At 35.0% G+C, this 17,157-nt stretch overlaps 1 protein-coding gene across 11 annotated transcripts in view; it reads left to right on the forward strand.

The window, feature by feature from the left end:
• rbfox3b (RNA binding fox-1 homolog 3b) overlaps window positions 1-17,157 on the forward strand; it is a 293,709-nt gene that overhangs the window by 272,422 nt on the left and 4,130 nt on the right. For 10 of the 11 annotated variants that reach the window (XM_084121924.1, XM_084121925.1, XM_084121930.1 and 7 more), the window contains 5 exons: window positions 2,057-2,189; window positions 3,088-3,127; window positions 4,199-4,257; window positions 7,335-7,413; window positions 11,949-13,166. In XM_084121924.1, coding sequence (XP_083978050.1) covers window positions 2,057-2,189; window positions 3,088-3,127; window positions 4,199-4,257; window positions 7,335-7,413; window positions 11,949-11,993 — 356 coding nt within the window. In that variant the 3' untranslated portion in view covers window positions 11,994-13,166. Of the gene's footprint in view, window positions 1-2,056; window positions 2,190-3,087; window positions 3,128-4,198; window positions 4,258-7,334; window positions 7,414-11,948; window positions 13,167-17,157 lie in introns of those variants that run through there. The other variant, XM_084121927.1, reaches the window with a different exon arrangement.

Below are 17,157 nucleotides of genomic sequence, written 5' to 3' on the forward strand. Positions count from 1 at the left end.
CAGTCGCTCCGTTGCCACGATCAGTTTGAGTGTTGGCACTGCTGATGGAAATGTAGACGCCGAATATCTTTTCAAATGACTTTGACGAATGAACAAAAGCATCGCTCGCACTGACATGACTCTTATTCCTTCATGCTCACTTTTACACTGAGAATCACTTCAGCGACACGGACACAGAGAGGAGGTTTATGATATCAGGAATTCCTTCCATGGAATAATTCACCATCAATTATGTCATTGTTTATTATTTTTTTTTACAAAAAAATACTTTTCCATTCAATGAAAACTCACTGCACTATAAAAAAATTTGTTGAGCTAACTTAAAAAAATAAGGCAACCTATCACATTCAACTAATCCACTCTAGTTAAAATCTACTTAGATACGTTTGTTCATCTAATGAGTACCAGCTAATCTTTTGAACTTAAAACTTGCTAAAGATTGCTTAAAAAAAAAGATTTAAGATTTAAAGATTGCTTAAAAAGGTTGAACCAACTTGAAAAAAATTAAAAATTTAAGTTAACTTAAAAAGTAGAGTGCGATACGTTGCCTTATTTTTTTAAGTTAGCTCAACTATAATTTCTTTTTGTTATCTTGACAAGAAGTTTTAAGTTCAAAAGATTACCTGGTACTCATTAGATGAACAAAAGTATATAAGTTTTAACTGGAGTGGATTAGTTGAGTTAACTTAAAAAGTTGAATGCGATAGGTTACCTTATTTTTTTAAGTTAGCTCAACTAACAAGTGCTTTAAAGCTCGGAAAAGAACATATAAAGTAGGTAAATTAGTATATGATGACATAATCTTCATTTTTGCAGATCTCTTCCTTTAATCTCTTGTATAGTCCCTGTAACTCCAGTCAGATCCGCTCTGAAGTGTGTTAATGAGTGTAGATGAGCTCTCTCGTTGTTGCTCGGCACGTTACGCAGATAATGAAGCACTCGCGGTTGATCTGATTAATCTGCATCTCTTCCCAGCGTGTGGATTACTCTCTCTAACTCCTTCACACGACTGGAAGCATTAAAAGCCATCAAGCGGGTTATGAGTCCTTCAGCAGCGGAGGAACTGTCCCGTCAGTAATTAAAATGTATTTAAGATATTTACGTTCTTGTTGAACAGATGCAACAACAACAAAAAAAAAAAATCTATTTTGTCTTTTCATTGTGTGATTCATTGATATGTCAGTGTCAGGACAAAGTCCTTGTATACAGAAAAGTATTGGTAAACTCAGACATATTTATGAAAAATCAAACCATGTTGATGTCAAAGTTTTGTAAACTTACAGTATCAATGCAGCAAACTAACAGAGATCAAACTGTTTTCTAAGCATAGACTTGCAAAAATGATTAAAAATGATAAAGTGATGAATGTGGTGGCAAATAAATTGGGTAAAAATTATGGGGAATTGGTTAAGAATACTTTTTTGGCCTTTAAAGTTTGTAAAAAATAAGAGAAAAAATTGCAAACAAGAAAAAAATACTTTTGGTAGTCAATAAAATGGGTAAAATTAAGGGTGGGAAAATGGTTACAAAAATTGCTGGCCAATACAATTGGTAAAAATGAGAAAGAAATGGTTCAAAATACTTTTGGTGGCCAATAAAATTGATAAAATTAATAAAAATAAAAAAGCATAAAAAATACATTTAGTGGGCAATTAAATGGACAAAAATAAGAAGAAAAATTGATAAAAAAAGTATTTGCTTTTGGTGAATAAAATTAGTATAATAAAATATCATGCATTTGCTGGCCAATAAATTGGTAAAAAAAAGAAAAAAAGGCTTTTGTTTGCCAGTAAAATTTGTAAAAATAAGCAAAATTATTTGCCGGACAATAAATTGGTTAAAAATCACATTGATGGAGGGAAACAAGCCCATATCTAGAGATCACAGAGACTTTAGGGTGCAACTGAATACCCTAGCAACAAGACTACATGAGTTTTGCATGTGCAAACACCACTCAGCTTGTCTTTAAGTGTCTAGTTGTGTCAGAGCAGCACACGTACAGTACTGTGCATCCTCATAATGCTCTCGGTGTGTGTGTGTGTGTGTGTGTGTGCAGTGGCGGGTTTCCCGTATCCCGCGGCAGGAGCGACGGTGGCGTACAGAGGGGCTCATCTGAGGGGCAGAGGCCGTGCCGTTTACAACACCTTCCGTTCGGCTCCTCCTCCTCAGCCAATCCCGGCATACGGAGCGTGAGTTATTGGACAACTTTACAGTTATTGAATTAAACTGAATTGAGCTGAATAAGGACACTATTGTCTTCTGTAGAGCTGCTGTGCAGATGAAATTATATTCGTTTCATAATTGATGAACTTTACACTGTTATTGAACTGAACTAAATCAAATTGAGTCAAGTTTGTTTCATAATTGATGAACTTTAGCAACTCTGAAAATGTCATTAAACTGAATTGAATCAACACTGAATTGAGCTGAATAACGACTCTATTGTCTTCTGTAGACCTGTTTATAGCTGAATTTAACTTTACAGTTATTGAATTAAACTGAATTGAGCTGAATAATGACACTGTTGTCTTCTGTAGAGCTGCTGTGCAGATGAAATTATATTCGTTTCATAATTGATGAATTTTACGCTGTCATTGAACTGAACTAAATCGAATGAAACTGAATTGAGCTGAATAATGACACTATTGTCTTCTGTAGAGCTGCTGTGCAGATGAAATTATATTCGTTTCATAATTGAATAACTTAATATTCCGTTATTTTCTTTTTTATTACTGTCTGTATTGCATAAAGCGTAATAGAAATAAATGTGACCGTTTACTCATCCGCAACAGAATCATCTTCATTCGGAGGCTTTTCACGGCAAATATTGATCTGTGCAACACTAATTAAATTAATTACTCCGGATGCCATATAATTAATGCAATTAAAGGATTGACGGCTCTATTTGTACGTTCCCCTATTCTGCACTGCATGCGCGCTCATACTTCATCTCTCTGCACCAAACTGATTTATTTCTACGAGTCATGTGACTGTATTCTGCACCACCCCCCCGTGCTCCTGACGCAGCAGTTCTCATGCTCATTGGTGATAATCAGACGCTCTCGTTGTCTCGTTTGTTGAACGCAGGGTGGTGTATCAGGACGGGTTCTACGGCGCCGAGATCTACGTGAGTAACTCTGTTTGTGGAGGGATGAGAGTGTGTGATTCTATAGCCCTGGCGCTCTGGCGTCGATTAACCCGTGAAACCTGATCACCGAGCTCTAGATCCACTTCAGTCACCACCACACACACTCAGAGTTTGGCAAAGATGCTGCAGTCACACTCCCATGCACGCACACACACACACCTGACAGTCTGATTTATTACCCCGTGTGTGCGCAGGCTGGGGCTCCAATCAGCTCAGTCCCACAGGAAGTTCACCACGCCCACTCCTCCTCACTTCCTGTCCCCGCGGGAACGTGACCTCACAATCCCCCGCTCAACCTCTAACCTGATTTCACTCACAAACTCATAAACTTACTCCAGTTTAAACAGTTTTGCAAGTGACGGGAAATCAAGCCGTCTAACTCGAGCCTTCCCGTAGCGTTGGAGGGTCTCTGTGTGCTTATTCCAGAAATGCGCACGCCGCTCTGTCTCACATTCACAATAACTCAAAACACAAACTTTCTGTGCTGATTTTAAATGCGGCACAGTTTATCAATGCAAAACTCAGCATCCCAAAAGCGTGTGCTGTAGCGCCTCCCAGTGGCGCGTGCTGGACGTCCATGTGTGTGTGTATCGGGCCGGAGAGTGTAAAACAGTGGCTGTTCTGGTTCTGACGCTCTGATTAATGTGTGTTATTAGCGATCTGCCTACAGACAAATGAGCTCCACTCCACCTCAGAGTCTCTGCTGATTATGATACAAGCGCCACATCAACAGAATCTGTTTCCAAACATAGAGATCTGCATCTGAAGGCATCATATGCACACTTTTGAGATGCAGTGCTGCACACTCTCAGAGACAAAAAGGCACAAAAGCTGTCTCTGGGGGCAGTACCTATTCAAAAGGTACTCCATTTAGGCACTCCCTTAAACGGTAAAAAGGTACAAAGGTGTGTTTTGTACCTCTTGTTGTGAGAGTGCATCATCTGCAGAATCGAATGCAGCATTGCTTGCGTCCTTTGCTTAGAAGGCAAAACTAGATTGAGTATTGCATGGATGGATAAATGCATAAATGAGTGTTTTGTGTGTTTTCAGGGCGGATACGCAGCATACAGATACACTCAGCCTGCGACGGCTACAGCGTACAGCGACAGGTACGAGTTCACACGCGCACACTCCTGATATTTAGGTCAGAAACACAGTTATCTTGTGGAAATCTCAACCAGAGCCCATCCAGCTCAGAGCAAAGAGCAGGAGAAATCTCAGATGTTTCTGATAGACCGCAAAGAGATGAGATGGAGACTTTTGCTGAGGATTCATTAAAAGACATCAGTGTTATTCTGGCAAGAAATAATGATATTACAAGCATTTTATTGGATTTTTTTTTTTTTTTTAATCATTTACAGCATTAAAGTGTTAAATTTAGTCAATTTTCAATTATTAAATGTCTATTTTTTATTATCATTTTTTTATTTTTTTTATTTTATTAATATCATTTTTAATGTCAGTTATACATAGCACTGGTGCTGGGAGTGAAGCAGTGTTATCATTTTAGTATTATTTATATACTATTATAGTATTTATTATAGTTTTTATAGTTATTATTCATATAAATAGCATTTAGTTTATATTTTTCTATTTTTTCTATTTCAGTTTTAGTATTTTTATGTAAAATTGTACTATTATAGTATTTTATTATTGTTATGAGTATATTTTACTATTTATTAATATAAACAGCATTTAGTTTATATTTTTTGTTTTATTTTTTTATTTTATGTAAAATTGTACTATTATAGTATTTTATTATTGTTATGAGTATATATTACTATTTATTCATATAAGTAGCATTTAGTTTATATTTTTAGTTTTATTTTTTTTATTATTTATTAGTATGTATATTGTATTTATTACTATTTATTCATATAATTAACATTTATTTTCATAGTTTAATTTTTTATTTCAGTTTTAGAAATGTCCTAATGAAAAATTATACTATTATAGTATTTTATTATTATAGTGTTTTGAGTATTTTTTTTTATTTATTTTTTTTTAATTCTTTTTATGTTCATTTCAGGTTGAGTGATTTTCTTGAATTTTTATTTGTATTATTTTTTGTAAAAGTATACTACTTTTAGTCATTTTAGTACTTAAACTTATTTTGTTAAAACCAACAATAACAACAACATTTCTAATTTTCATTTAATTTTCATAAGTTTCTCATCTAATATCATATATTTCCCAGCTTTATGTAGCTGGCGAGTCTGAGTGAGGCAGCCATTTGCTAATGAGGAAGAGAAATAAACATAATTCAAGACATTTCTCTGAAACCAAAGCACAGTTTTAATTTAACTTTTGCTTCGCAAGCAATTTTATGTTGCTTTAAAGAGTGTTTGGATACTTTTACAGGAAAACAAGGCAATAATACTGATTATACCGATTACTGAAATTATGTTTTGCGGTGTTGTGAAGTCAGTGTTGTGCTTTCAAAGCAAGTTTCTTGCCAATCCAGACTGAGTCAGCACACTCATCGTCCAGTTTCACACACACACACATTAAAGCGCATGTATATCTCTTACGGTAAAGCTGCCCTTTTCTCTCTCTCTCCCTGTGTTTGAGTTGTTGCCCGTGGCCGAGGGCTTGTGTTTTCTTATCTGCTCTCTGCAGACCTTCATTTGCAAGCCCTGTGTGGAGAAGAAGCAGAGAGTGGAATATGCGTAATATAAATGAAAGGAAATGACACGTGTTGTCCTTCCTGTGGAGGATTAGTTCCAAACCAGCAACACAACATGAAGCCTGCGGCGGCATCCCGTTCACTTTGCCTTCACACACCTCCGTCTTTCTTTCCCTCTTCTCAACCTTTCTTTTGCTCTCATGCTTAATTAGTTTTATTCTCTCGTCTTCTACCTGAATGTTTTTCTTAGAAATATAAAAAAAGTCACAAAATTAGGTCACACTTTAGTTTAGGGTCCAGTTCTCACTCTTCACTGCGACTTTTGCCTCAGTAAACACCTAATTACTGCTTATGAATAGTTTGTAAGGTATGTGTCAAGTTTAGATTAAGGGATGTAGAATATGGTCATGCAGAATAAGCCGTTAATATGAGCTTTATAAGCACTAATAATAAATAGCCAATATCCTAGTAGTATGCATGCTAATAAGCAACTATTGAACAATTTTCAACAGGAATTTCTCTTATAAAAGTTAAAATTCACTGCAGTTTCCAGCTGAAATGCATATGAGTGGCTGTAAAACACAGACTTGTATTTCTCCTCACAAAATTCATGATTACAGGGGCAGATTATTGAATAATAAAGAATTATTGTCATGCACAATACTATTTAATAACCTCAAAACATTTTTACTGTAGTGCATGGTTTGAAATCTAATGCATTTTGATGTTGCATACAGGGCTTGACATTAACTTTTTTGCTCACCAGTCACTGTGGCTGGTGGTTTTCCAAAGTTACGAGCCACTCAGCATTTCACTGGCCACAATTTTGACAACAATACCATGGGGAAAATCTGCCATATAGATATTTTTAAAATTATCTCATAATTGTGCAGCAGGAAAATTAGGCTGCTGTCACTTTAAGAGCTGACGCACTGATCCATTATACTGTTACACATGCGTTTTCTTTCTCAACTGTTTACATTCACTTAAAACAACTGACAATGTTTACGTGAATACTAACCAAGACTGGCATTTTGACATTATTTTGTGTGTATTTGACTGTTTAAGTGCAATAAGCAGCAAAAAAGAGCTCAATTTAGTGCTGAGAAGTGGCTTTATGTGCACACACCTGTAACGGCAACATCCAGAGCAAAATGAAGCGAGTGAGTGGAGGCGGGTTTGTGTGTAACTCGCTCATGTAGAGCTGAGAGAGAGAGAAAGAGCAGCTGTTAGCATGTATCCATACTGCGGAATATTAGTATTAGAAGCGTTTCAGATATTTCAGTATCAATATGTGTCGAAAAATCAATATTTTTGACAACACTAAATTGCACTTAGTTTATTATTTCAGATTGCTTTTCAAAAGACTACAATTAAAAAGTGATAAACTGTTCAAAGCGAGCTAGAATTACCAAAAAAATGGGAGATTTGCATTTCATATTTGCTTCTGTTAACACAATAAGTTTAGGGTACACTGAAAAAAAACTCAGAAATTGCTGTTTGATGTTGTGCATGAGTGTTTCTACACGTTAAAGCATCTCTTGATTCATGTTTGTGCAGTTATGGGAGAGTCTATGCAACTACTGACCCCTATCACCACACCATCGGCCCGGCGGCCACATACAGCGTGGGGACCATGGTAAGACAAACACACACACTCAAACTTATCCTGCACTCAAAGTCGTCTAAAGAACTGTTTCCCATGATTACGGACCCTTACTTTCCCTCGCATATGAGCCGGGAGTGTTCAGCGTGTGTTTCTGTGAGAGGCTTTGTTCCATGACACGAGGAAGTCAGTCGGTTAATGTCTGTTTTTAGCTAGCGTTTGCAGCTAACATCAAAGATGAAGGCACTAATGGGCCGTCAGAGTGAGGAGAGCTCGCTGTTTGCTCTCGATTTCCCCCCAAATTAACGAGAACGTGACGCATGCAGCAGTGTGCCGTGGGACAGACACGACTAAAGCACGGATGGTTCATTTTCAACCACCTCTCTCTATCAGAAAAGTATTTGGCACTCCGGCATGCATGCAATTTCTCAACGACGAGGACGTCAGCGAAATAAATGAAAACTAAATGCGAAAGAAAAGAAGCAGTGAACAGTTCCCCGGTGCAGCTGCTAGCTAAAAGCTTTCATTAATTAAGACGCTTTGTTTGAAACTCTCTTCATTTACTAAATTAAGTCTGTGCCTGTACGCTTTTCCTTAATTCCTGCTTCCCTGCAAAATTCCTTCCTTGTTTCTTCCTCAACAGAGAGAAAAATGAGCCCGTCACGGAGCAGAAAAGCCCTGTCAGCGGCTCTGTTCCAATACACAGTGAGCTGCCTGTCTAGTGCGCACAAAGACGGCTTGTTAGCATTGAAATCCACTAGACGGTGCACAGTTTTACACTTTCAGTTCGAATCAGCATCTTAAAAAGTGTTAAAATTGTCTTTTTTTAAATATTAGATTGACCTTTTTATTGATTGTTGATATATTTAATGATAATTATAGTCCATTTCTCTCTGTGCTTCCACCAATTTTAATGGATATTTTTGTTGCAGTGCATTCTGGGATTGTACACAAAGATTATTTTGTTCCTCAGTGTTTTTTGACTCGTTTTCCATTTCAATTATCTAAACATTCTTGAATCAAGATACATTTACTCAAGATGCAAAATGACATGAAATAAAAATGATTTAAATCACATGAGATTATGTCTAAAATGAGAACAATTATCTGCCAGTGGGCTCAGAAAATACCCATTTTTTCCTTTTGAATTAAGTGGAGAAAGATTAAGTTCTTTCTCCACTGGCAGATAATTGTATCACTTAATCTTGATCAGTTTCTCAAAAAAATGTCAGAATGCATCTCTAGTAAATGCATCTTCATCAGTTCTGGGTTTTTTTTTTACTTTTTTTTTTTAATATGGTAAATAGGTAATTGAAATGCAGCTGAAATAAAATAAAATATAAATAAAATACAATATAAGTGAAATTAGATTTAAAAAAAGTTTAACCTTATTGTTAACTATTAAAATATTTTGGCAAATTGAAATAAAATAGAATATAAATGAAATTAGATGGAAAAACTTAAATTTATTGTTAACTAAACTATTAAAAATCATTTTTGGTAATTGAAATAAAGCTGAAATAAAATAAAATATAAATGAAATTAGATTAAAAATGTATTGTTAACTAAACTATTAAAAATATGTTTTGGTCATAATTTTTTTTTTTTTTAAATAAAAAAGAAAGAAAATTGGAAATGTTGCCTTGGCTACTAACTGTAATAAGTTGAAGTATTAAAATTACTCAAATTCAATCTAAAACAAATAAAAATAAATTAGAGCTAAATAGAAATTTACAACAAAAGCATATAATAAAATGACTAATACTTAAACTTAAATTAAATAAATGAAAATAAATGCTAATTCAGAATGCCAAAAAACTATAATAGTATATAAATAATACTAAATTGATACTGATCTTGGTTTAAGAATATTTAGATTTAAAAAAAAAAAAAAAAGTCTCTTGGAAGCTTTTGAGTTCTCTATGATGTCTTAGAATGCTGTCTAGTGAGGGAGCTCACTAGGTTTTGGAACAGACCCACACCCAACTTGTCCATTTCAGTGTGTGTGTGAGTGTGTGTGTGTGTGTGTGTGTGTGTACTGATGCAGAAGAACATGAGAACTCCAGATTCACAGAGCAATCAAACGATCCCTCGATCTGTCAGAGAAAGAGCACTTTGGTTTTTTGGCTCTTTCATCATAACTGATTAACGCGCCAGCGCGAGATGGGAGAGTTTTTTGCTTTTAAAATTCCTTTAATAATTAGTTCCTCTGAGGTTGCATTAAATTCTCTTTGCTGGTTTTCCCAGCGTCATGAAATTGCAGAAGGCTTCCACCCAAACCAGCGAGCGGGTTCCCCTTAAATTAGGGAGAATTATCCTTTGAAGGTCTGGAGTAAATTACGCGTACGGTCCGGTATCACGGGGTGTGTTCGAAGACCATCGCTCGCCCCGACGCCTGCGAGCTTTCTACGTGCTCAACTTTAAAGAGAATAATTGTACTTGCCTTTGAACAGCATCGACATTAATTTGATGTATCGTAGTTCGAGGTCTATAATGCTTTCAAAGGCGACGATGCCATTTCTGCACAATACGGGCAGATGGAGCGGTTGTGAAATTGCTAGTTAGTGCCTCTGTAATGAGAAAGCAAAAGAAACACGCTGATCCCTTCATGGGCCGCACGACCCCTTGATCTCACGATTATTAACGTGAAGTTTTGAGAGAAGTCGTCTAAATCTGAGTTCTCAGAGTTCAAATCAGAATTGTGTTGTTTTTCTATTCTGTCTGCATCAGCATTAGTAAACACACACACACACACACACACACACACACACACATACATACATACCTTTGAATCAATGCTGTTTAAAGTGCAACAGCGCCCACTTTTCAGTGGACTTGGTTCCCGGAAGTATTTTTCCCATTCATTTTCCCCATAGGGATAAAAAAAAAAAAGGTCTTCATTAAAGAGTCATAAGTCATGAACCACAAACTTTGATTTAGAGCAAAAAAGTATTTGAAAATCATGCACTAAAGTTTGAAAGTCCATTAATGCCACATAAGAAAAAAAACTTATGTTCTGATCATAAACATAAAGTCAAAATTATGAAATGCTTAGTCATAATTATGAGACAAAGTCAAATTATGACCTTAAAAGTCATAATTATGACATAAATTCAAAATTATAATTTAATTACATATATAATTACAATATAATTACATATTAAGTCAACATTATGAGATTAAACAGTCAAAATTATGATTTAAATCATAATTATGCAATTAAAAAGTCATGACATATTAAATTTAAATTATGAGAATAACAAGTCAAAATGATGACATTAAGTGATAATTATGACTTAAGAAGTGATAATTATGAGATAAAAAGTTGAAATTGATACAAAAAGTCAAAGTTATGTCATAGTGCTGAAGTTGACAAGTCAATCGTGACATAAATAAACAAAATTATGACATAATCATAAATAATGATATAAAAAGTCATAATTCTGACTCATAATTTCAGTATGTCAATTTCAACCTAAAGTTGACATGTAATGATTGAAATCATCATTTTGACTTTTGTCATAATTGACATTTTGTTTTCAACAGTGTCATAATTTTACTTCTTTTTAAATCATAACTGTGACTTAATAATGTCAATTTCGACTTTACTGTGTCAGTATAACGCAAAAAGTCGAAATTGACATACTGTCAGAATTATGAGAGAAGTGATAATGAGATGACGTCATAATTTCAACAGTATGTCAAAAAAATCTCATAATTGACTTGTCAATATTGTCATAATTTCGATTTATGTCATAATTGACTTTTTAAGTCAGTTTCGACAGTGTCAATTTCGAACTTTTAAGACATAATTACGACGTAATATGTCAGTTTCAACTTGTGTCATAATTATGACCATTAAATGTCAATTTTGGCTTTTTTCTCATAATTATGACTTATGTCAATTTTGTCTTAGTATGTCATAATTCAGAATTTTTTTCATAGTTATGACTTTTGATGTCATAATTACTTTCTTATGTAGCAGAAATGGGATTCCATACTAAAGAGTTATTTTGGCATGACTCTGACCAACGTAATCAATCTTTCATATTTTCTTCTCTGTGGAAAGTCATAGAAAATCCATCATGGATTTTTTTCTTTTCTTTTGATATTAGCAAAAATAGGAACACAAAAATTACATTTGTTGCTTTTACCGTTTAAAACTATAGAAGTTTACACAATATGACGACTTCTGAGAACCCTGGAAATGTGAAAAGTGGAGATTTCCTTGCAGAGTCATGGGTACACTCAGAAAAAATGTGTAGAACTCGCAACTTTAGGGGTACAGCAGCTTTTCACTGGGGCGGTTCCCATAAAGGGACACCTTTGTGTACCTTATTTAGCCTTAAAAGTCCATAGTAACACCCTACGAGTATATATTACTACTCTAAGGCACTACATAAGGTATACAATGGCCCCAGTCAATTCCCCTATGGAGAAAATGAATGGGACTTGTCCTCATGGAACCCTATATTCTAAAGGAAGGGATTTTGAGGGAGCTGGATTCCGCCGTTGCCGTGGCCACCAGCTTGACTCTGATTGGTGCTCTGTCATCTTTGATGTTGCAGGCGAGCCTGTACAGAGGAGGCTACAGCCGCTTCACACCCTACTAGAGACTAAAGCACTGATCACACAAACTAACACTCAAAACCACTACACTCGCTCTGCCACACGGGGTCCCATTCACTAAAACGCTTCCAGGTCAGCCGATGACCTCATCCAAGACGACATTCTCTCAAGCCCGACTCCGTGGACCTTGTGGAAATCAGTGGGAAAATCGGAAGAGCAGCTCATAAATGTGGATTTACTTTTTCTTTCAGACATGGAAATGTTTTGGCATTTGTGTTTGGTTGTTAAAACGGGAAGAACGGACGCTGTCTTTAGATGTTTGGCTTGAGTTTGTGTTTCTTCATTGATCATTTTATTGGGTTTATCGTGTATATAAGCTGCTAGTGTGAATTCAGACGTGAGACAGAAATATCTCAGGACTCTCTTGAACACACAACCATCCCAGCAGACATTCAGATTCACTGTCTCTCTCCAGATATCGCCAGCATTACTCTAGTCTACAGGTCTGTGTGGTCTGAAGAAGCTTTTGTTTGAAGGGTTTCTATGCATGTTGTTCCTGAGATGAGAGGATCCGTCCCTCTCACGTTTGCACTAACAGATTTACCTCTGTACACAGTGGACAGGTTTAACTCACACTCACTAGTGCTGAAAGGATGTGTATGTGTGTGTGTGTGCGTGTGTGAACATGGACGTTAATATGTTAAAGATTAAACCGTCATTTGATGTGTGCAAGTATTGCATAAAGTAATTTTAGAGGTTAACAGAGAGACAATATGTAGACAGAAAGGAGATTTAAAAACAAACAAAAACATGAGAAATATTTAGATTTAAGAAAACAAGGAGATTTATTGAGACATATTTCAGATTTACAGAGAAATTAAAAAATTATAATAAGTAGTTAGACTTATATAAGGGGACATCAGGAGATATTCTGAGAAAAAATGATAATAATTAGATTTGAGAAATTATGCAAGTAGACATGGAGAGGTTTAAGTAGACAAATAAAGATGTACGGGAACACCAGGAGAAATGGTCAAAATTATGACATTAAGGTATAATTATGACTTAAGTGATATTATGAGATAAAAAGTTGAAATTGACACAAAAAGTTGAAATTATGACATACTGTTGAAATTGACAAGTCAATTGTGACATAAAAGATGAAATTATGACAAAGTCAGTTATGAGATAAAAAGTCAAAATTATGAAGTCATAATTTTTCGACTTCGTCTGTCAATTTCAACCTAAAAATACAAATAATGAAATTTACTTCATAATTTCGATTTATGTCATCATTTTGACTTTTGTCACAATTTACATTTTGTTTCGACAGACATAATTCTTTTTGTGTCATAATTTGAACTTTTTATCTCATAATTATCATTTAATAACTTTTTCAATTTCGACCTAAAAAAACATATAATGAAATTTACGTTATAATTTCGATTTAGCCTATGCCATCATTTCGACTTTGGTCACAATTGACATTGTTTCGACAAAAGTCATAATTTTGACTTTTTGTGTCATAATTTGAACTTTTTATCTCATAATAATCACTTTTTAAATCAATTGACTTAATATGTCAATTTCGACTTGTCATAATAATTATTTTTTCATGCCAATTTTGGCTTTTTTCCTCATAATTATGACTTATGTAAATTTTGACTTAGTATGTCATAATTTAAAATTTTATGTCATAATTTTGACTTTTCATATCATAATTATTTTCTAATGTGGCAGAAATGGGCCTCCATACCAAAGAGATCTTTTAGGGCGATTCTGGGGGGTTAGTCATGGGAAGGTATAAAGAGACAGAGAAAGCATGAAAGACCTTGACTCTGAATGAATCAATGATTAAATGTGAATGAGATCAGATCGAGCGCAAAGCACACTTTATACGAGACCTTAAGTAGTGTGACATTTAGAAGAAACTCAACATTACAATTCTGAGATCACATGATATAATGCGTCAGACTGAATTCAAACTAACATATCGTACATGTGCTGTGAAAGATGTGATTTGATTCATATAATTAGGGCTCTATCCTAATGAAACTGAACTTTGAGTGCACATTGTTAACGATGTTTACACACAAGCATATCAGCTGAATCTTTCACTCTTAAAAATAAAGGTTCTAAAAGGGAGTTTTCGCAGTGATGTCAAAAGGGGCTTTTTCACACCAGGTAGTTTTAAAGGAGAACTCCGGTCAATTTTAACATTGAGCTCATTTTTTTTGTAAATTTGGAGTGCTGTCAATACAGAGAACAACGACAAAAATCGGTGTTGCCTACACCGTGTTATCCTCTTTTTAAAATTTGCACCCTGTTGACTTCAATGGGGCAAGTTTTAAACCTGCTTTTAGCCTCTTAACATCCTTGATGTGTCATTACAAGTGCACAGCCATTGTGAGTGATTCCTTCAGAGTGAACACGGGTGAATCTGACTGCAGTAGATGTGAAAGATATGAATAAAAATGATGTTATTTCAGCCAGCGCTCATACCTGTATTTACATCCTGTTTTCGGTCGAAGTCCACAGTAGTCGACTGTCGAGTTCACGCGCATAGATTTAGTTACCTATGATCACGCGCGTGAAGTCGACAATCGATTACTATGGACTTCGACCGTAAACAGGATGTAAATACAGGTATGTGCGCTGGCTGAAATAACATCATTTTTATTCATATCTTTCACATCTACTGCAGTCAGATTCACCGTGTTCACTCTGAAGGAATCACTCACAATGGCTGGGCACTTGTAATGACACATCAAGGATGTTAAGAGGCTAAAAGCAGGTTTAAAACTTGCCCCATTGAAGTCAACAGGGTGCAAATTTTAAAAAGAGGATAACACGGTGTAGGCAACACCGATTTTTGTCGTTGTTCTCTGTATTGACAGCACTCCAAATTTACAAAAAAAATTAGCTCAATGTTAAAATTGACCGGAGTTCTCCTTTAAGAACTAGCCACCAGAACTATATTTTCCCCTAGGGCCATTTTCCTGCTTGCATTCGCAACGTTATTTAAGTGCGGCATTTAAAAACATCAACAACTCAGTTCAACTATCGCCGTTTTCCATGTTCTCGGAGTGAGTATAAACTGTGTGTTTATGTGGCTTTCTTTTAAATGGCGGGTGCCAAATCAGAATACACTTACGTCACTGTAGTTCCTATTGTTCTAGGTTAGACCCTACTCTGAAGTTGGAGATAATTTAGTTCCCCAAAAAATTATCCTATAACTAAAATCATTCCCAGTTCCAGTAGTGTGAACACGCCAAAAATCAAATAGTTAACTATGAAAACAGTCCTCCAGTGCGAAAACCCCTAGAGAAGAACCATTTTTGGTTCCACAAAGAATCTTTCAGTGATCAGTTCTTAGAAGAACCATTTTGTTTTCTCTTAGTGTGAAGAACATTTTATCAATCTAAAGAAGCTTTTTCCACTATTAAGAATCTTTTGTGGAATGGGAAGATTCCATGGATGTTAAAGATTCTTTATGGAATCATCGATGCCATTAAAGAACCTTGATTTTTAAGAGTGTTGAAAACAACCCCACACCATAATCCCCCCTCCACCAAACTTTACACTTGGCACAATGCAGTCAGGCAAGAATTAAGAACTTTCTACACAGTAAACCCAAATAAGTTGGCAAATAAAATAAATAAGGCAATCAGTTACATCAAAAAAAAAAAAAAAAAAGTAAGTTAAGAAATTCAAAGTTTAAGTAAGCAGAACTGGCAGATTTTTATTTTGTACTCATACATTTGAATTGCTCTCAACTTGAAATATTTCACTTAAAATTATTATGTAATCTCAACTTAATTCTCAAACCAAGCTCCGAAAAAATAAAAATAAAAAACACTATAAAGAATCTTTTGTGAAAGATTCCATGGATATTAAAGACTCTTTATAGAACCATCAATGCCAATAAAGAATCTTGATTTTTAAGAGTGTTAAGAACATCTGATTTAAAAAAAAAAAATTTTTTAATTTGCTGCAGCAACTTTATAAAGCCGGAGCAGAGGTGTAAACAGATGTGAGCAGATGCTGTCTTCTTGACCCCGTTTACATCTGCCATTTTTTGGGATGGTTTTCATGAACTTCAGGGGTTTAGCTTGCTGTTTTGAAAGAGCTCTTGTCAATTTTTGTTTCGCATATTTTCAGACGTCAAGGGCTGGGTTGGTTTATGACCAACCAAAGAGCAAGACTCTAACCTTTTTCTCCTATAAAACTTCTTTTTAAAAGAGAAACACTTTAGTCTAAATATTAAAAAAATTGCATCTTCCCTGAAGGGAAATTGCATTCAAGTGTAAAAGAATAGTTTACAATCCTGATTTAGCCCTGAATGACAGTATATTTAGGATTTACCTCTCTGTATTTCCTGCACTTTTCTTCTGCTTTGACCTGTTAATGCTGCTGATGTTCAACCAGAAAGAGCCTCTGTAGATGTGAAAGATGTGAATTGTTGTTTATTATTTCCACTGTGTCGACTCGTATTGATGTACAAAGAACCAGCAGATGGGTTTAAACTATACACAACATGTATTTGCTTATTGTTTTGATATATTGTATTATTAATTACTCTGTTAATACACCATATAGTTATTCTGCAGCTAGTCAACATATCAGCACAAGGACTGATATGAATATTACTCACATCTATGAAGTCTTCAGGTCTCGACTCATTCAGACCAGCGTGTTTACTTGCTGTTTCAGCAAAAATAAATAAAAGACACTTACAGTTTAAAAAAAAAAGAAGCAAAAAAGTTTGTAAATATATGTATATATACTTATATTCCTGAGCATTTCAACACACACATATATATAGTGGATTTGCAATGTTAATACTTTAAACTCTGTCATTTATTTTTCCTGCGTTTGTTTTTGTCTGAGAGTTTTGTCAAAAGTACTTTGGTTTGATATGTTAACACTATATATGATGTGGTCTTTTTGCCCATGAAAATGATATTTGATGTTTATATAGGCTATACAAGTTCATTATAATTCATGAATATGTCTACATAAAATAAAGAGCTTACATGAGCTGGAGTCTCTTCAATATATAATGTACATTTATTATATTTAAAAATCATGTTTAGTTGTGTCCTGTAAACATTATGAAAATGGCAAACGAATTGGCTTTGACTCGACAATTGTCAACTTGACAATTATACAAATACAGCTGCTCCAAAACGTATTTGGACACATTGC

This window comes from Abramis brama (assembly GCF_963993115.1).
Source record: "Abramis brama genome assembly, chromosome: 1".
Lineage (NCBI taxonomy): Eukaryota > Metazoa > Chordata > Actinopteri > Cypriniformes > Leuciscidae > Abramis > Abramis brama.